The 21,322-nt window shown below is 43.3% G+C and overlaps 1 protein-coding gene across 1 annotated transcript in view; it reads left to right on the forward strand.

The window, feature by feature from the left end:
• Window positions 1–8,010: 8,010 nt before the first annotated feature.
• Window positions 8,011–21,322, forward strand: part of dnase2b (deoxyribonuclease II beta) — a 41,221-nt gene continuing 27,909 nt past the window's right edge. The window contains exons 1-2 of the mRNA XM_039734644.1: window positions 8,011–8,243; window positions 18,938–19,115. Of these exons, the coding sequence (XP_039590578.1) occupies window positions 8,011–8,243; window positions 18,938–19,115 (411 nt within the window). The remainder of the gene's footprint in view (window positions 8,244–18,937; window positions 19,116–21,322) is intronic.

Consider the following 21,322-nt stretch of genomic DNA (forward strand, 5'->3'; position numbering starts at 1 on the left):
GCTGCCTCCAGAGGACTCCTTCTTCAGCTTGACGGCATCCCTCACCACTGGTGTCCACTAACGGGTTCGAGGATTGCCGCCACGACAAGCACCGACCACCTTGCGGCCTCAACAATAGAGGCATGGAACATGGCCCATTTGGATTCAATGTCCCCCACCCTGTGGTGTTATGGGTCCACAGCTCGTTGAGCAAAGGCCATTCATTTTAAATCACCGCACCCGAGGCGGTTTCATGAGGGGGGGCGATGTTGTAGCGAGCCACGGGGCAGTCGTCGATGTGGGCGTTTCTCACCATGTGCACAGGTGAGGAACTGCCCACATTCGTGATTGCTCCCGTGGCTAATGCTACAGCTGTGATGGCCCCTCACGTTTTAAAAGAAGCGCGAGTCGGTTTTGTGGGAGATGAAAGGAAACGATCGGAGAGAAAAAGGAAAGGAAAGAAAGGAAAAGAGGACGGAGGTTACAGGGAGCGAGGAAGCAGGCGGTGCGTGAGTGTGGTGAGCGTGCGATCGAGGGCAGCTGTAAGGAAGCTGGGTGTTAGGCCAACACCCAGACGTTTGAGTTGATGTTGCTCCCGCTGAGTGACCAGGTAGCGGGAGTGCCTAGAGGAAAGCGACGAGCCGCAGAAGGCCGCGGAAAGGCAGCGGAAGTCGGGAGGCTTGGTGGTGGAGTCCCCAATGTGTGTGTCCTGGCTATTGGAGTAATCAAGTCTCGGGGACTGGGATGAGTGCCATACCGGAGCCAGGGATCGGGAGGTCTCCAGTCTCGCGAAAGTGTAGAGGAGGGCAGCTGCAGAGAGCGTCTTGCCTGCTGCTAAGCCCAAACGGGATAAGCAGGTGAGACGCTAATAAACGATGCACTGGATTTGTTGTTGTTTTTAAGACTGCTTCCTAGAGAAGATTTTAACCTCTGGTTTTAAAGGATTGTGTTTTTTTTTTTCTAGTGTTTTAACCTCCACGTTCTTTTTATGGATTATTTATTGAAGAACTGCACTTTATGAACACTGTTTTTTTTTTGTTGACTGTTTTTAATAAAAGCACTGTTTTCACTTTTAACCATCCCCTTGTTCAGATGCTCAATTATTGCCTTCACTGACTGGCTCACTCGGTTTCATTATTGATGGTGTTGGGTTCAAGGGTTCCCAAACAACCATGGGAGTGTGGAGCCAGAACCCTCATCGTCACACACCCCCCTCGGGACGTGGTCGAAGTTCTTCCGGAGGTGGGAGTTGAAGCTACTTCTGACAGGGGACTCTGCCAGATGTTCCCAGCAGACCCTCACAACACGTTTGGGCCTACCAGGCCTGACCGGCATCTTCCCCCACCATCGAAGCCAACTTACCACCAGGTGGTGATCAGTTGACAGCTCCGCCCCTCTCTTCACCCGAGTGTCCAAGACATGTGGCTGCAAGTCTGATGACATGACCACAAAGTCGATCATCGAGCTGAGGCCTAGGGTGTCCTGGTGCCAAGTGCACATATGAACATCCCTATGCTTGAACATGGTGTTCGTTATGGACAATCCGTGATGAGTACAGAAGTCCAATAACAAAACACCGCTCGGGTTCAGATCGTGGGGGCCATTCCTCCCAATCTCGCCCTTCCAGGTCTCGCTGTCATTGCCCATGTGAGCATTGAAGTATCCCAGCAGCACAAGGGAGTCCCCAGAAGGTATGCCCTCTAGCACCCCCTCCAGGGACTCCAAAAAGGGTGGGTACTCCAACCTGCTGTTCAATGCATACGCACAAACAACAGTCAGGACCCTTCCCCCCACCCGAAGGCAGAGGGAGGCTACCCTCTCATCCACCGGTGTAAACCCCAATGAAGAAGCTCCAAGCTGGAGGGCAATGAGTATGCCCACACCTGCTCGGCGCCTCTCACTGGGGGCAACTCCAGAATGGTAAAGAGTCCAGCCCCTCTCAAGGAGATTGGTTCCAGAGTCCAAGCTGTGCGTCGAGGTGAGTCCGACTATATCTAGCCGGAACCTCTCGACCTTGCACACTAGCTCAGGCTCCTTCCCCTTCAGAGAGGTGACATTCCACGTCCCAAGAGCCAGTTTCTGTAGCCGAGGATCAGACTGCCAAGGTCCCCATCTTCGGCCACCACCCAACTCACACTGCACCCAACCTCCTTGGCTCCTCCCATAGGTGGTGAGCCCATAGAAAGGGGGACCCACGTTGCCTCTTCGACCACCAGGTGCTCGCCATCGAGTCCCACCTCCAGGCCTGGCTCCAGAGGGGGGCCCCGGTGACCCGTGTCCGGGCGAGGGAAAACGCCATCCAAATTTTTTGTTCTTCATAGGAGGTTATGTTTTTTTAGTATTATTAACAAATGTTTGGAGTGTTTTGGTAAGTAATCATGTATGGCTTATTATTAGTTGTCATGATAAAGGAGCAGTGGTGTTTTAATGAGAGCAGCACAGTGGTCCAGTGACTAGTGCTGCTGCTGCCCTTGAAAAACCATGTCCACATATCTGACAAAGGTCAGATTTTAGCGTAAACACCCAAAACCTTTTTTTTTTTTTTTGAGATTATATACAACTAGCTGTGTAAGCCTGTGCTGTAAAAATCCCGGGGTCCTAGAAACTATTGAAATAGGCAGGGAAAAAAAATGAAATGTAGAGATGTCCGGTAATTGAAAGGAACTACTCTGGGAATCTCTCTTCTAGGAGGATTCGTCATTCTGACGTGCTTGCCTTGCTTCTGTATTAACGGCGGGAGGAAAAGTCAAAGGTTTCCCGTTTTCTGATGTTAGCAGCTAAGCACCTGTCTTTCTTTGGAAGTTTTGTTTTGCCGATGTGGTCACCTCGCTTCTGTATTGGTGGCTAAGTGAGTGACTCTTTCTTTGGAAGTTTTGTTTTGCTGGTTCCACTTGTGTTATTAGCGGCTAAGCAAGTTTGTTTCCTTGGAGGTGTGGAGCTCCTTAATACAACTCCACCTCTCACTTCTGAGACAGACAGACACTCACTGTTACTGTTCCACGTGTGTATATATATATATATATATATATGAGATACTGTTTGTGATTCTGAATTTCAATTAAATTCCAGTCACCCTGATCCAATTTGGGTTCAATTAGTTTTCTTTTTCATTGTGGAAGGACTCTGTTCCCTGAAAATCCTCTCTATAGCACTCGTATGTACACTACAAGGCCTGCTACAAACCCAAACAAGCAAGAGAGAAAGGTCACGCTTATATTCTTTAATCGCAATATCCCTTTTCAGATGTTTGCTTAAGGAAGAGGCATTATTATGTCAGTACCCTGTGTGACAAGTTACAAAGCGAGATGGGCGTGGGGAGAGCCAACTGCACAGTTACTTGAACGTTTTTTGTCCTCCAGCCATTAGGAGTCAACAAAGCAGCTAACAATACCATCCGCCACTGCCGCCTCCTGCTGTGTATCCAAATCCTGCTCTGAATGGAGGCAGGCGACATCACGGTAGATAATGCTAGGACAGGTAATGTCGCCCATGCGGATTAAGGTTTATCCCTCTGGTGCGTCAGAATGTGTACTCAGTAGACACCGAACGAGAATGTAAATGTTCAGGCCACATCTAGACCACCGACATTAGACAGGATTTCTTCACCATTTCAGACCAAGTAATGTAAGCAGGGCCTGAATGATTGAGTGTTGGGGTTGTGTGTGTCAGTGTGCCATCCCTTGTGCCAGCTGTTTATGAGATATGCCCAGGCTCTCTGCAACCCTAAACGGAATAAGTGGGTTAGTTCATTTTTTTCTGTAACTTGTTTTTAAAATGCTTTGGCTTTCCTCATTTCCATTTGCTCACCCTGGCATGGCCAGCGATTAAAAATGCGGAGCAGTTCACCTCTCTGTTATATCTTAGCAATGTTTTAAAACAGATACACTAGTTTGTCTTTATTGCAGATGGTATATTTTATAACTGAGCACAAAAGGGAACAATCTTTGAGTACACTTTATTACAATTCACAGAGGCCAATTCCATGGGTGGCAGAATGAGGTCACTGGGGGCTGCCTACCTACCCCTCTCATAGTCTGCCACTTTATTAGGAGAAACGTTCACTTTAACAAAATCGCACACTTCTAGCAGAAGCTTAATGAGTGTTTGAGTGGAAGGACACTTCAGTCACCAGGGTGCCACACTTGTAAACTGCTTATATAATTAAGTAGAACAGTTAGAACATTTAAAAATAAACATTTAATAGTCAAACAGTATACAGTATATGAAACTGCTCAGCGTATGTGCTTTCCACCTTTAGAAGTGCAGCCATTGCTCATTTAGCTGTAAGATTTCACCATATTTTAAGTGTCGATAGCATACACTTGTTACTAGATGCCGGATGAAGAGTCTAATGCTGTAGCTGTTTTATTTTTCCATAAAGGTTCAAACGGAACATTTAAAGGAACCAAAATACTAAAGCTGGCGGTGCTTTAGAGCAAAAAGAAGAAGAGCAGCCTGCAATGAGCAGAGTTCAAAACGCTGAAGGATGAAAAGGTCAAAAGAAACTGACATCATCAGAGTTAGTGCAAATGTTGCTCAAAACCATAGTTCATGAAAAGAGATTGCTAGAGAAAAAGGGTTTCCTTTATGGAAACAAAATGTTCTGTGCAGGTGGCTTTCACTTAAATAAGATGGTCGCCAAAGCCATGTGAATGCAGAATGCTGGTAATCCAAAATGGCAAAGTGATGATGTTGTTGTCAACAGGAAATAAAATTAATAAATGTTAGAAGTTCAAAACTTTATTGGCTTAAATCAGGACACTTTTATTATATCACGACTTCAACGTTCAAAAGAACGTAATGTTTTAAATTCGGGACTCGATTTACTAAAGGACCTGTGGCGAATGGCCAGGACGCCCCTTCAACACTGGATCTGGGGGAGCAGCCATGGAGTGCACTCTAGTCCCCTGGAACACTTGGTGGCAGCCCCCCTGGTGGGTTGCATCAGGGCCATCCTTGTTGAGCTCCGCAAGGCTTCCTGAGCCCGTGTGGGCCCCATCCGGAAGTGCAGCCAAATTTAGGTTAAAGACCACCTGAAGCACTTCCGGGTGGGCTTTAAAGGGAGCCTACAGCCACTGCTGAGGGCGCCAGAGTCGGGAGGAGGAGGAGGAGGACAAAGCTGCCTGGGAGGAGTGGAGGAAGAGTATTTTGTTTGGGTTTATTTGGTGTGCTTAGTGCAGGACTGTGTAGTGCCTGTGGGACACGGGGAAGATGCGCCCCACGGGTGAAGAAAATAAATCGTTGCGTTTTATTTTACGCGTGTCGCCGGTGTCAGTCTGTGTCGGGTCAGCATGAAATAGCGCCTTTCACTGACCTCATTTGAAAAATACAACGCCATGGACAGCAGGCATTACTGACGGTGTTACAGTCTGATATGCTGTTAAAAGACAAATGCAATAATAGGATTAAATAAAGCGGGCCAGGTCTGCTGTCACAATGGCTCTATGCATCTTTTCTAGTTCTGAAACACGGTCACCACATACGGTAGGCCAGCAGATCATGTGAGCACTAAACACGAACTCCCAGCAAGCATGAGTTTAGATGGTCCGGCATTTCAGTTATTTGAGTGTCAGTAATGTGTTAGTTATTTCTTTCTGGTGTTCCTGTTTAGTTTTGACACATAATTCATTTTATTTATTGATTACGTGTGTTTTTTTCGGCATTCTTGTGATGTCTTTGCATCGTGAATTGGCTTTTTCTGTGAGCTGACGTTATGAGTGTCTGAGTGATTGCTAAACACGTGTCATGTGACCTCCTGCCGGCAATAACCTACAAAATGGCCGTTTACCTTAAACAGTGGTCAGGCTGCTATTTGTTAATGGAGCACGTTTGAGAAAGACTAGCGCTTGACTAAATGATTTAGGCTGGGAACCATTTTATCTTGTTAGATTTTTGGCTTTGTCTTTCAAACTTATTTAAAAATTTAGCAAACTGTGTATTGACCTTTTGTTAACATGCTTGAATATTGCACTGCAAAACCTTAAAAATGAAAGACCTTTATCGATCTGTCTGACAAAACGTCCTTTTGGATTCTTCATTTTGTTCATTTGGTTTGTCGAGTTATCCTTCTGTGTGCTTCCTAAGCTGTCAAATACGAATTGTTCTTCAATCCTTAAAGATGCGGACGTGAAACCAGTAGTCAAACAAACAGGAGTGTCACTAAACGGAGATGATTTTGTGGTTCCACATTTCGGATTTATTAATCTTAAATGAAAATTGTACCTGCATTATCGTGTACAGATACCTCCTTTGTTTTTAATATTATATTTTTGTAGCCTGTCATCCTGCATTTTAAGTTAGGAATTGCTCAAAGTGCACTTTATACGAATGAACTCAACAGAGTTGAATTACGTGTATTGTCAGTTCCCAATTTAAATAAGTGTGTATGTGAGCGGACCCTCCGATGGACTGGCACCACCTCCAGGGTTGGGGAGATGAATTACAGTAAAGAGAGGGGAGGTGTGGTGAGTAAGAAAGTACGCGTGACAATAATGACTCTACAGACGCTCCAAACATTATACAGCAACAGAACAACAACAACAACATTTATTTATATAGCACATTTTCATACAAACAGTAGCTCAAATTGTCTTGTCTATGTCAGTGGCTCCATGCTGGCACACTGGAGGGTCACGATGCCACTTCCTTCATGGTAGTAAGTTGGCTTATCATAATAGAGGTATTTATTTACAGCACCGAGACCACATTGTCTAGTACTGTATTTAGTCAGTACGATCAATCAATGAAATTAATTAAGAAAAGCAACTGTGTTTTTGTCCACAAAAGGCAGCCCCCTTAGCATAAACCCGTATTTCTTTTTCTTGTTGTATTAGCTAAATAAAATCTGATACAGAGGCCATCCAAGTTCACCTTGAAAGCATTCCTCTTACAAACCAACACGAGAAAACCCACGCTTGGCAGATGTCCTCAGGGTTAACGTTCAGTGTATCGACCCGGAATGAGAAGGAGTTCCCCATGAGAGGAAACAAAAAAGCTCTGCCGTTATAACTTTGACGTTACTTGCAGGTTTTCTAAACTGACTCTTGAGCGTTTCGCCGATTGTTACTCCACACTTGTGCATTTCATTACATGGCCCTCTTTGTTTCCTCTCACCATTCTCAAGGTGAAACAACATGTGGTGCACCCTGATGGGTTTTGCTGCTGCCTCGTGGATCCAGTATCTTGGCTTTGAACCCCGTGCTCAGTTCTGTCTGTGAAAATGTGGACATCTTCCCTGTGTCTGTGCGGCTTTCCCTTTTCTGCTGGAGAGACACACGCAGGCTACTTGGTAATTCTGAAGTGGCATCATGGGTATGTGAGCAGGTGGACCCTATGGTGGACGGGCTCTCCATCCAGAGTACCTCGCAACTGACGCTACAGATCTGCTGTCTAATTCTCAGTGATCCCAACTTAATTAATGTTTTATTATTCTTGTGGTCACGTCTACAAAGCATGAGGCAGCTGAGAGTTAGGAAATGGATGGATGAACAACTCACGTCAAGTAGACCTCTTTTTGTGTCAGCCTCTATCCTGCATGTTCAATGTGGGTCTGAATGGAGCTAAGTCAACTGATTAATGGCCGGCTGATGTCTAAAGTGTCATACGAAGTGTTGGCTTAGCAAGGAGGATGAGGCCTCAGAGCACGCTTGAGCCATGCAACAATTCTGTTTCTTTCTTTACTTGTTTCTAATCTTTTTGAGCTGAAGTACTCCTCCATTGAGTCATTTTCCCTTATTCAAAGGCAGGGTTTCATTGCCTATCCTGGTGGCACTGGACATAAGGGGGTGCCAACCCTAGGAGGAGTGCCAGTCCCTTGCAGTGCCCAGTTACTCTCACCTGTGATCCGTTCCTGCTTACTTAGTTGTTTGCCACTCTGTCTGAGTGATCGAATACCCGCTGGACACTGCAGTCCATTCAGCTCACTGGCACAAAGAGGAACATCGCAGAGCCCGCTGAAGGCTCCAGTTCTGCCCCCTTTTTTGTGTTTCCTTTTTTCTGCGTTTTGCTGACAGGCACATCTGTTCCAGTTAGATGACAGCACAGTTCTGCTTTTTAACTCAAATAAAGAACAAAAGAAAGTCCCCTCATCGTTTCTTTGTTCAGTGGGGTTTGAGGCCGCTCCTCATGTTCTTTACGAGATACAGCAGGACTTTGACTCAGATGTGTTTTCCTGCCCTTACACTTATTTTATTTCATTTATTAGCACTCCATTTTACCGAAGGAGAAATTTCCTGTAAAAATGAGAAGGGAGAATTTGTGGACTGGTAGGTTAAAACTTTTGATTTATTTTTTTGATTTCTTGTTTTGATAATCACATTTTATTTTTTTATATCAAAGACCAAAATGTCAGCTGTGGACGAGTCACATAATAGTCATTGATGCTCTTCACTTGTACATTACACTGCCATGATTATTAAGTTTACCTTCTCCTAGTATAAATTTAAGTACAATTGCTAAATCAGAAACTAAATTAGTATAATTAGGAATATATTTGATTGAGGAAATATTCAAGGAGACCCTAGGAAACAAATGCACAGCCTTAAAGAACTTTCCTAGTTTGCATTGTGTGTAGACATTTGTGAGGCATGCTTTTGAATATTACAATAGTTAAACTATTGCTGTCTATTTTATGCGTTTATCTTGCTTGAAAACAGAATAATTGTTGATTTCTTATGCCGGTAATTAGCAGTAATTTAGATAGAAGCTTGACCATCAGTGGTAGCCCGGTGGTCCCATTCTGACCCCTGGACCCACTTGCTGTCCATGTGAAGCCAGCAGGCCTGGTGTGGTTTACCTGCCACATCCCCAAAGATGTTCAAGTACATTACGTGGCAATTTGTGTATGGGTGGGCCCAGTGATGGACCAGAAAAAGCCGTCTCCTGCCTTGAGTCCAGCGATTCCAGGATTAGCTCTGGAGTATCCGTGAGGCTGCTTTGGGAATGTTATAATATGTCTGCCACCAGTCATGCCATCTGCCTACTTTACATTAATTTTTTAATAATTTGTTTTTCCAAAATTTCACTGTTACAGTCTAAACTAGGAATAAATTGCAACTGTGTGCCTGGTCATATTTGCTCTCTAGCACATGGATATATTGGATAATACAGACTGAATATCTTTCTTAGTTTCTCCATTAAATCAAAGCTGGCTTTGCTCCTGGTCCCAGCTTGCTCTGTTTCACTCTACTTGCATTGCTGTAACCAAAATTAAAATTCTTTTCAAATCCCCATACTGGCAGATTGTTAAACCAATAATATAACATTTTATTTGGAATGGATGGAAGCCATGGTTGAGTCAATCGACTTTCAGTTGGGTTAGGAATTCTGCCAGCCTCTGTGACCCCGATCGAGACCTTTATCAGTTGGACCCCCTTTGTTATCCTGGTTTAACAGAGACATTTCAGAGTACTCTAAGGTATAATGACAGTGAAATGAATCAAAGTGCTCCTGTAATCCTGTTTCTGGTTGAAAACGACAAACCAGGAGGGTATTTTTAAAAGTGATATACTCTGGAAACTGAGAAGTTTCTTAAGGGGGTTTTACAAAATCGTAGTTTAAAAAAACAAAAATAAGACAGGCCGGCCTCGATAACCGTAATACACGAGTGATCTGTGCACCGCGTTCAGAATGCATAGTCAGTCAGAAGGGCTTAGCCTGTTCTATACCAGACACTCACAGCCTTGACGGGAATAATATTGTACATACAGTACAGTTAGGTCCTTAAATATTTGGACAGAGACAACTTTTTTTCTAATTTTGGTTCTATACATTACCACAATGAATTTTAAATGAAACAGCTCAGATGCAGTTGAAGTGCAGACTTTCAGCTTTAATTCCGTGGGTTGAACAAAAAGATTGCATAAAAATGTGAGGCAACTAAAGTATTTTTTTAACACAATCCCTTTATTTCAGGGGCTCAAAAGTAATTGGACAGTTGACTCAAATGCTATTTCATGCGCAGGTGTGGGCAAGTCTGTTGTTATGTCATTATCAATTAAGCCGATAAAAGGCCTGGAGTTGATTTGAGGTGTGGTGCTTGCGTGTGGAATATTTTTCTGTGAACAGACAACATGCGGTCAAAGGAGCTCTCCATGCAGGTGAAAGAAGCCATCCTTCAGCTGTGAAAACAGAAAAAACCCATCCGAGAAATTGCTACAATATTACGAGTGGCAAAATCTACAGTTTGGTACATCCTGAGAAAGAAAGCAAGCACTGGTGAACTCAGCAACGCAAAAAGACCTGGACATCCACAGAAGACAACAGTGGTGGATGATCGCAGAATCATTTCCATGGTGAAGAGAAACCCCTTCACAACAGCCAACCAAGTGAACAACACTCTCCAGGCGGTAGGCGTATCGATATCTAAGTCTACCATAAAGAGAAGACTGCATGAAAGTACATACAGAGGGTGCACTGCAAGGTGCAAGCCACTCATAAGCCTCAAGAATAGAAAGACTAGATTGGACTTTGCTAAAGAACATCTAAAAATGCCGGCACAGTTCTGGAAAAACATTCTTTGGACAGATGAAACCAAGATCAACCTTTAGCAGAATGATGGCAAGAAAAAAGTATGGAGAAGGCGTGGAACAGCTCATTATCCAAAGCATACCACATCATCTGTAAAACACTGTGAAGGCAGTGTGATGGCTTGGGCGTGCATGGCTGCCAGTGGCACTGGGACACTAGTGTGTATTGATGATATGACACAGGACAGAAGCAGACAAATGAATTCTGAGGTGTTCAGAGACATACTGTCTGCTCAAATCCAGCTAAATTCAGTTAAATTGGCGGCATTTCATGATACAGATGGACAATGACCCAAAACATACAACCCAGGAGTTTATAATAATTGTCCTCGGTATTATTTATTTCTTGTTTTTGGAATCCTCTTACAAACCTTAACCATGTTTCAGATTGGACTAATGAAACATCCTGCTACTAATCTTTGCAGTGTATGTCTGTTTTCTTAAAATTCTTACTATCAGTTTGTCCAGGATCACACCTCACTAGCTGTACGCACCAAAAGATGGGCCTGGTCACTCATCCATTCTTCCTCCTCTACTCCCATTGTTTTCTTGACACTTCTGTGCAGTTGCTCTAATGTTGTAATATTCTGGTCTGTGGTCTGCTTTTCACTTTCCACTTTGTTAAACTGCAAAATTTCCCCTTTTCTCTCCTGCATTACGTTCATACTGGTGACTCTCGTATTATGTACCTGTGTAACCAAAAGAGCCATCTTTGTGTTAGGTTCTAGAGCTGTCACTGCCATTTTGGTCTCAAGATAGCAATCTCTTGAGTTGATGAGAGCCTTGTGACTGGCTCTGTTTTATTTCTTGTGTTTAATTTTCTTTTTTTCCACTCCTACTAACTTTCTGGGCTTTGTCATCTGTGGAATGTATATGGCTGAAGGAGCTTTAAAGGAAACTTGTGACTGAGGCAAGCCGTATAGATAGGGGTGGGTTTGGTTATCCAGCACAGGGTTTATTACAGTTGTGTTTTGGTAAATTACACTCACTTATAAGATTATAATTAAACATAGATCACAAAAAAGAATGTAGGCTAGGCTGTTTTTCTTATAGTTATCTCACATTTTTCTGTATTTTACATATATATATTTATAAAGAATTCGTAGTACAGTTTAAAATAGTTAGATGCTGGGTGTATTGGGAGAAGGATGCTAAGGATAGAGCTGCCAGGGAAGAGGAAAAGAGGGAGGCCTAAGAGAAGGTTTATGGATGTGGTGAGAGAGGACATGCAGGTAATGGGTGTAACAGAGCAAGAAGAAGAGGACAGAAAGATATGGAAGAAGATGGTCCGCTGTGGCAACCCCTAACTGGAGCAGCCGAAACAAGAACAAGAATTCTCTATTAATCTTTTTTATGGAGACCTTGCACAGACCTACTTCTGGACTAATCTGAATGACAGATGATAGATAGAAGTTGATTTGTCCCCAGGGGGAAAATGTGCCTTTTTTTGTTTTACAGAAGTCTTTAAATAAATAAAAATATAAATAGGTACATAAGTAAGTAAGTAAATAAATACTGTAGATATACACACACAATTTGGTCTGAACACACACCTTCTTCTTCTTTCGGCTGCTCCTGTTAGGGGTTGCCACAGCAGATCATCTTTTTCCATATCGTCCTGTCTGAACGCGCACCACAATGACTGTAAAGCAAAAAAATTAAAAAGAAAGAAACCTGACTTGGCAGTTACAGTCCCAGTGAGGCGTTATGCAGGCGTATTGCTGTTGGTATAAAGGAGCCCCTGTAGCGTTTCTTGACACACTTCTGCTGAATGATTTGTGGGCTGTGAAGTCTTCAGTGTTAATGTCTCAGGAAGCGCATTGTTCATACTGGCACTCAATTTTGTTTTAATTCTCTCCTTTGCTACCCCCAGGGGGTCCAGAGTGTGTCCCATAACTAAGCTTGGCCTTTTATTTGGCTGGTTGAATTGGTTGGCCTCTTTTGAAGTGATGTTACCAGCCCAGCACACCACAGTGTAGAAAATCGCTCTGGCCATCACAGAGTTGTAGAAGATGTGAAGGATGTCATTTCCCACATTAAAGGAACACAGTCTCCAAAGGAAAAAGAGCCCCCTCTGTCCTTTCTTATATAGTACATCTGTGTTCCAAGACCAGTCCAAACTGTCATTGATGTGGACCCCCAAGTACTTGAAGGAGTGGACCACCTCTGCATCCACTCCTTGAATAGTAACTGGACATGGAGGCTCTAGGTGTGGTGGAGTTGATGACCAGTTCCTCGGTTTTGCTGATGTTAATACACAGACAGTTCTCTTCGCACCAAGTTCTCCACCTAACTCCTACACTCTGTCTCATCCCCCTTTCTGATAGATTAGATTGGATAGAACTTTACAGTATTTGTCCCCTGGGGGGAAATTTCTGCAAAAGTGCAGAATCATCTTAGAATTTCTGCAGTGACATGACCTGGTGGTATATTTATAGTCTGAGATGTACACAGTGAAGAGAAAAGAAGACCGGACTGGTCCTTTTGGTGCTCCAGTGTTGCTCACATCTGTATCAGAAACATAGTTGTTGAGTTTCATAAACTGTGGTCTGCCCACCAGGTAGTCTATTATTCAGGACACCTTAGGCTCATCGGGTCTACGGTGTTAGATAATGTCACCTCTGTACTGAATCTGTGCTCATTTAGCACTGCAATTACTAATCCAATATGTCATAACATTATTTAGGATGATATTGTGACTTACAATACCTTTATCATTAGCTCTTTTCCACTCTTCTTTTTTCATGACATAAACATTCAGTTGGGGACATACCTGAATTTCCATATATGTGTGCTGACTTCTCTAGTGTTAACATGAACTTAACTAACTTCTAACATCTGCCTCCCTTTACCACATAAGTAACAAAACATGCAAGTTCACACACCTTTCATGTCCAAAAAAAAAATCAATAAAACAATGGCTGCCACTACATGGTCTGTCTCAATTGGCATCAACTCACTGGGGTACCCTCTGATATCCTCCCCATCGGGTATAATACTGATAGATAGATAGATAGATAGTGTAAGAAGTGGACGCTAGGGGTCACTGTTGCCCCCCTGCAACCTAAATGGACAGACACAGGAACACAGGTTAAAAGCACCAAGAAGTTACTTTTTATTCTTTCTTCTTCTTGTACAGTGCCCCAGTTACCACAGCCACAAATAAATAAGCACAATTCTTTCTCTCTCTCTTTCTCCACCAAACCTCTCGGCAAGCTTCATCCACCTTCACCCAACTCTGGCTCGCATGCTTGGGTTCCCATCAGTCCTTTATATAGTCCTTGACCCGGAAGTGCTTCTGTCTGTCTTCCCATGTGACCTGCTAGCACTTCTGGCTCAGAGGGAGCACTGATTTTTTTTCTTCAGCCCAGAAGTACTTTGGAGCTTCCATACTCGAGATTCCGAACTTTTGTGACTTGTGAGTACTTCCGGGCTATGTATGAGGCATGGTTCCTCTGATCCTTTTACAGCTTCTCCTGGCGGCACCCATGGTACCCAGCTGGGCGGAGAAACCGAACTCCAAGTCTCAGGATGCCCTGCAGGAATCTGGGGGAAACTGCTGCACTCCAGGGGAGCTGCCAGCTAACATTTTGGGGGAGGCAGTGTCCAAAAATATCTGCCTTCCCCCATCCTTCCATCCTTCGGGAGTTCCGACCGGGTTGAGCTGCCGGTGGTCCCTCAAAATAGATAGATCAATAGATAGATGAAAGGCACTATATGAGTGATAGATAGGTGGACGGATGAAAGGCACTATATGATAGATAGATAGGTAGGTAGGTAGGTAGGTAAAACTTTACTTGTCCCAGATTTAAATGTTAAGGAAAATATATTAGTGACGAACCACCTCAACTGAATTGAGAAAACCTCAAGTTTAGAATCAAACAGCTTTAAGGGAAAAAGGACAAGCCACATTAACAAAGAAAGAACAAACTATGCAAACTGCTCGATTTGAACCATTCTCTGTATGCCGGTAGCAGCGCTAAGGACCAAATGGCCGTGCTTGCTGGGCAGTGTAAAACTAGCAAACAGCTGAATCCATCACTTTCTACATTCATACTGTTTATTCTTTGTTCTACAACATGAGTTGTGCTTCTTTGAAACTGGAGCATCATGCTGCCGAGTTCTTTTCCACAAACCGAAGTGAACACACGTAGACATTCTTGGTGGCTGGGTCTCCTCAGTGATGAGTGAAACTCAAGATGCAGTGAATGATACCTTTATGATTCTGATCTTCTGTCTTTCTTTCTTTTCCATTTTACTGGGCTTTTCCTGTCTCTTTGCTGGTGTGTGGTGCACGGCCTCCACTGGGAAGCACTTGAATCGGGAGTGTAAATGTGCACTCAAGTTTTGTCCTTCTTCAATAAGGGCGATGCCTCTGTTGCTACACTGGATCGTTTTCAGGTCTCACACACACACACACACACACCCAGGGGTGTAAAGATCACGGCTGGGCCACTGGGCTCGGCTCCACAGCCTCCGGCACAAAGACAGTTTCACATTCTACACAAAACAATAGTTTACAAGATGAGTAATTACATTGAGCATATGACAGAAAATTGAAAAACAAAATGTTAAAGAAGACAAAGTCGAGGATTGTTTTGGACAGTTTCATAATAAATTAGCTTACCGAGGGAAACGTTTCACTTATTTTCCACAATATCTAGTAGGGATGTGCTTCGCTGGCCTTCATAAATAAAAAAAAAAATCCAGTACTTAAAAATAAAGATGCTAATACTGACTATTTTGATTTTTCTAACCTCTGTGTCATTTCATTTTGACTAAGTTATAATTTAAACAAACTGATAATTACTAAACAATGAGAAGCAACTCAAGTTATAATTTAAACAAACTGATAATTACTAAACAATGAGAAGCAACTCAATCAGAGTTGAGAGTAGAGTACTAAGGTGCAAAGTTTCCATTTTGAAAAACCAAACTGTTTTTAACAATCCATGGCAGTTTTTAAACAGTGTGGTGCGGAGGCGTCACCCATTGCAGAGCTGCACTTGGATCTCAAACCGGATGGTTTGCTGCGTGGTGTGAGGGCAGGCCCCCCCCCCACCACCACCACCACCACCACCACCACCACCACCATGTTGCATGCAAAATGAACGAATATATATACAGTATATAAGAATGGAAACACCTAAGTGGAGGCCACTCTGTTACGGGTTTTGCTGTGTTTTCGCGCTGATCTGCTTTGTAATTATTCTGTATATATTTGTGTAGAAGAAGGAGTAATCCCCATCTGTACTGTCAGTCATATTGGAGAAGAAGCCTACTGTATTAGCATTGAAAGATATACCTTCTAGCTCTGTCTAACTGTCTGTCTTTGAACATTTCTGCCTCTTTTGAAGAAGCGATTTGATAGCCCGGCGTCCTTACACTCCTCCTTAATAGAGGACATGTTGCTGTCCTGAGGGAACTTCACACTTGTTTTCGAGCAGACTGACAGCTGAATCATTTGTACATCAGAAGCCTGTCATTCACTGTGTTTTTTATTCTTATGTTACCGTTCATTAAGAATTACTAGAATTTACTGATTTTTTTTTTCCTTATTTTTTGAAATTTGGAAAAAAAAAAAAGAAAAAAGATCACTCCTATACTGTGCTTCTTTATGGGAAATGGTAATGAAGAGCTTGTAATAATAATGGTAATAAGGCTGTGGCTTTAAACAAATGTGCAGCTGATTCCCTTTTTGGCCTCAGTGCCACACGTCTTAAATTTAAGAAGGAAATGTTTTGTTTTAATTTGTATCTGTAACTTTATAAATCAACAAAAACGACAGCATGAAGTAGATACTATTGCATGCAGACCAAGAGTATGGGTGGTAACGATAATAAACATGGCCAAGGTGGTGTGATTGAACCAGAGAGGACCACTCAACACCGATGGGTGACATATTGGCTCCAGTTCTCCTGGCACTTGAACTCTCATTTTTTGTGACATTAAAAATGACATGAATATTTAGAAACATTGATCAGCCCAATCCCCACCACTGCCAGCTCTCGGTTTTCATTACATTGAATCTTTAGCAAGATCCATTGTGACCAGGCACACACATATTTCAATTTAGGTGTGCGAAACTCTGCCCCTTCGTTTCCCACTAGTACCCAAGCACAATAGAGCACAAAGCACCAATATACAGTACCCTCTTCTCTTCTCTTGGCCTCCGCTCCTCCTCTGGCAAGCTTCGTCATAGTCGTCCTCCTCTCCGAGTGAAGTGAGCTGCACCTCGGAGCACCTCAGGTGGTCCACCAGCATTGTCAGGAAGCACTCTCAGGTGTGGTGGAAGCCCAGAGTAGGGTTCTGGAGCTCCCCCTTAAAGAACCCAACAGGGCTGTGCCAAACTCCGGGAATCTGAGGCGCCGTCACAACCCGGGGGGCTGCCATCTAGTGCCCCACGGGAGGTAGTGCCTTGTGTACATCTGTTGCACCAGTCCTTCTATTACGATGGGAAAGGGCCCTGGCCGTCCATCATACCATATATTCATAGTGAGGATAAAAATAAAAACATTACTCTGTCTCTTTGTTAAAATTGTGAAATATTTAGATCTGCAAACAATGCTTGTTATCTAACTACACTGCACACAGTTTCAGTCTATAATGGCATATTGTTGGTTGACTCATAAGTACTGAGGGCGATGGCAGTAGCAATCTGGCTGGCAGTGGGGTCAAGTGGCTAAGTGGCTGTAAGATGGCACATTCAAACTTTACTTTTGTGTGAGCGCTTATGCTGCAAATTAACTGTAGCATTCATTGTACAAAGGAGAATGTCATTGCTGTTATATTAATACAATAACGGATCAGTGATGATAATGTAATAAATGGTCGTTGACATCATCTATGCACTTCCTCCTCCGTTATGGTGTGCGGCTTTTCTTGTGGCACATCCCCGAGTTGGCCGTGTCAGGTTGACTGGCAGCTCTAAGCTCGTCCTGTATAAGAGGGTGTGAGTCTGGCTGACTAATGTACCCTGGAAATGTCAGGATGGAAAATGACCAAAATAGCAATTTTTAGAGATTTATGAACAAAAAAAACCCCACAGTTTTATTAACTGCTTTGTAATATTTGAGAGCTGCCAAAATTGATATTTGAATTGAAAGCGGGCATCATTCTTTTTGAAGCGAGCTCTAAACAGAAGCATTTTTGGCGTTCTTTATGAAGAAGACGTCTTTTAGCACTGCCCCGCAGAAAATAAGGTCAACATGCAAATGGGCCCCGTGTTTTGGATGCAGCAAACAAGTTTATTTCGATCGGGAGTCTTTTAATCCAGCATGACCCACATTCACTTCATAGAGATAATGATATTTTCCCCCAGAGGCATAAAAAGCAAGATAAGTATATTCTTTTGGATATTTCTATTTTTTTCTTCTTTTTTTGTTGTTGTTGCTGTGACAACACAGAAAGTACAAAATATCCTTTTGGTAGTGAGGGAGCTAAGAATAGAACGAAAGAAATGCAGAGTGTTGAATATGTATGTTTGACAAAATGCCAGCGACATAAGCTGCTTTTCTGGGAACGGCGTTTACCAAATTCCACCTACGTGTTTTAATCAACAAAAGTGTGTGGATGTGCACGTTTTATACTGAAGAGCCTTTTGATGATTACCAAATCACACTTGCACTTTTTAAATAGATCGAGTATCATTTCAGAAATATAATTCAAGATATGCTGTTTAAAGGAGCTGAACTGTTTTAATTTCAGAAATTTTTTTTTAATTCCTTGATTGTCTAATCTTCTGACGAAAAAAAAAACAAAGGAATATTCCACGGTGCCACCCCTTGAACAAAACAAAAAAGTGGAAGAGTTCACAGAAAGCAGGTGGCTGAGTACTTAATGCTGCTCCTTTATGGCTCCTGGGGCCCGAATTCAGCTCTCGTCGGCAGCTTTGTTTCCTCTGGGAGACTACGAAATTCTCTGCCACCTCTTTATGACATGCAGGTTAGGTTCACTACCGGCATCCTAACTCACAGCTGACAGATGTAAGCTGGCCTTATGTGTGTCTAGTTGCTTTAGATAGTGCATGATAGAAGAACTGCAAAGCGTTTTTCTGGTGCAACTCTGTCCATTCCTGGATCGTGCGATGTGGCCGACCATCACTGTGCACAACTCGCTGATTGATACCCGGTCAGTCACCGAATGAAGGCTCCACTAGGATGCTGGACACAAAGAGCTCCCCCAGTGTCAGTGTCAGTGTCAGTGTCTGAGCTGTCGATAATTAATTTTAGGACTGACCATTCACTAGTTGATTAGTGTCAGCAGGAGAACAACATCGCAACAAGACTGTCAATATGTTTATACGCAAAACTGCAACAAACTACAATGAGTGCTCAGGCAGTTGGCAGGGGTGTTGCAATCTGAGGTGAAAAGTATTTCGATGTTCTCCTGAAGGTTTATGGTGTAACATGCTTTTTATGTCTCTTTCCTAGGTTTCTTATTTATAAGTTACCAAAATACAAAATTAATGAAAGTGTGGGGACCGGCCTAGATTACATGTATCTCGACCCGACTCTTCCTAGCTGGCAGCGCAGCACATTCCTGGTCAATGACAGCCAGGGTGCCCTGTGGTACACCCTTGGGCAGCTTTATCAGGATCACAAGTCTAAGGTAACAACAGCCTTTTCCGGCTGGATTTTTTCCCCATATATTATATTTCACACAAATAATCTGTTCATGTGCTTTGGGGGTGGGGGTGTGGGGGGATTGGGCTGTTTCCATGGAAATGACTGCACCACTATTGTTTGATCCGACTCTTTTTTTTTATTCTCCTCTACTACTCTAGGAACCCTGCTGCTAACATGTTATGTTGTACACCTCTGAAGTGATCTAAATCAATTAAACACCCGACTCAACTGGATTTGGATTTACCTGACAATGAATTTTCGGGACATTTTTAGTTTAAAATAAACTGAGTGGTGTGTGGATTTGATTATTTCCCCCAAGCGATTTTGATTAAACCCAAAAGCATGCAGTGCTACAGGAGAAAGAAAAACTGAAATCACTGGCCAATAACCATAATGTCATATTATTTATCTCATCCAATCGCACAACTGATTTAAAAATATATTCAAAAGCTGTGGAAATGAAGAATGAAACCCCTTTTTCTAAGCAACCAAAATTCTAAAGATGTGTCATTTTTATCAATGTGTTGTGACAGGACGAGTCAGTGAGGATGTGAATGTAAGAGCGACGTAAAGCCCAACACAAAAGCTCATTGTGCGCTGTTTGACTCGGAAACTGATAGATTCTGATCGAGGCTCTGGAGAAAGCGCACTGTGTTTATCCCAATTGACTTGATTGGCGAGACTCTATAAATACTGCGGTGGGCTGGCGCCCTGGCCGGGGTTTGTTTCCTGCCTTGTGCCCTGTGTTGGCTGGGATTGGCTCCAGCAGACCCCCTTGACCCTGTAGTTAGGATATAGCGGGTTGGATAATGGATGGATGGACTCTATAAATAAACTGTGAACTAGTCAAATACTGAAAGCGACTATTACGTATGACAGTGCAATTTTATAAACTATAAATGACTTTGAGGTCCTCCCTGCGTGGAGTTTGCATGTTCTCCCCGTGTCTGCGTGGGTTTCCTCCCACAGTCCAAAGACATGCAGGTTAGGTGCATTGGTGATTCTAAATTGTCCCTAGTGTGTGCTTGGTGTGTGTGTGTGTGCCTTGTGGTGGGCTGGCGCCCAGCCCGGGGTTTGTTTCCTGCCATGCACCCTGTGTTGGCTGGGATTGGCTCCAGCAGACCCCCGTGACCCTGTAGTTAGGATATGACAGGTTGGATAATGAATGGATGGATGGATAAATGATGTTGAATGTGAGGTGTTCTTCTATTAAGGAATGTCTCCTTTAGATGAGGTAGAATGGTATATTTAAATCATTCCGTCAATCTATTTTGTAACCGTGGGTTACAGCCCGGACGGAGACAGGTAGACATGATGTTTTTAGCACCACACACATTTATTTACAATAATATCTACAATAGAGTGCACAAAACCCAGTGCCACAGCACCAGTCGTTCCTTTAAGTCCAGGCCATCTCACAACGCCTTCAGTTCTCTGGTCCACCTCCACTCCTCTCCTCCAAGACTTCATCCTTCTTCCACCCGTTTCCAGCCATCGAATGGAGGGAGGCAGCCCATTTTATAATCACCCGGATGTGCTCCAGGTGTTTCCCGGCAATCATACATATACATACAGTGCATCCGGAAAGTATTCAAAGCGCATCACTTTTTCCACATTTTGTTATGTTACAGCCTTATTCCAAAATGGATTATTTTTTTCCTCAGAATTCTACACAAAGTTTACTTGAGGTTTTGCAAATTTATTAAAAATAAAAACTGAGAAATCACATGTACATAAGTATTCACAGCCTTTGCTCAATACTTTGTCGATGCACCTTTGGCAGCAATTACAGCCTCAAGTCTTTTCGAATATGATGCCACAAGCTTGGCACACCTATCCTTGGCCAGTTTCGCCCATTCCTCTTTGCAGCACCTCTCAAGCTCCATCAGGTTGGATGGGAAGCGTCGGTGCACAGCCATTTTAAGATCTCTCCAGAGATGTTCAATCGGATTCAAGTCTGGGCTCTGGCTGGGCCACTCAAGGACATTCACAGAGTTGTCCTGAAGCCACTCCTTTGATATCTTGGCTGTGTGCTTAGGGTCGTTGTCCTGCTGAAAGATGAACCGTCGCCCCAGTCTGAGGTCAAGAGCGCTCTGGAGCAGGTTTTCATCCAGGATGTCTCTGTACATTGCTGCAGTCATCTTTCCCTTTATCCTGACTAGTCTCCCAGTTCCTGCCGCTGAAAAACAT

Source organism: Polypterus senegalus, chromosome 14 (assembly GCF_016835505.1).
Source record: "Polypterus senegalus isolate Bchr_013 chromosome 14, ASM1683550v1, whole genome shotgun sequence".
Classification (NCBI taxonomy): Eukaryota; Metazoa; Chordata; class Cladistia; order Polypteriformes; family Polypteridae; genus Polypterus; species Polypterus senegalus.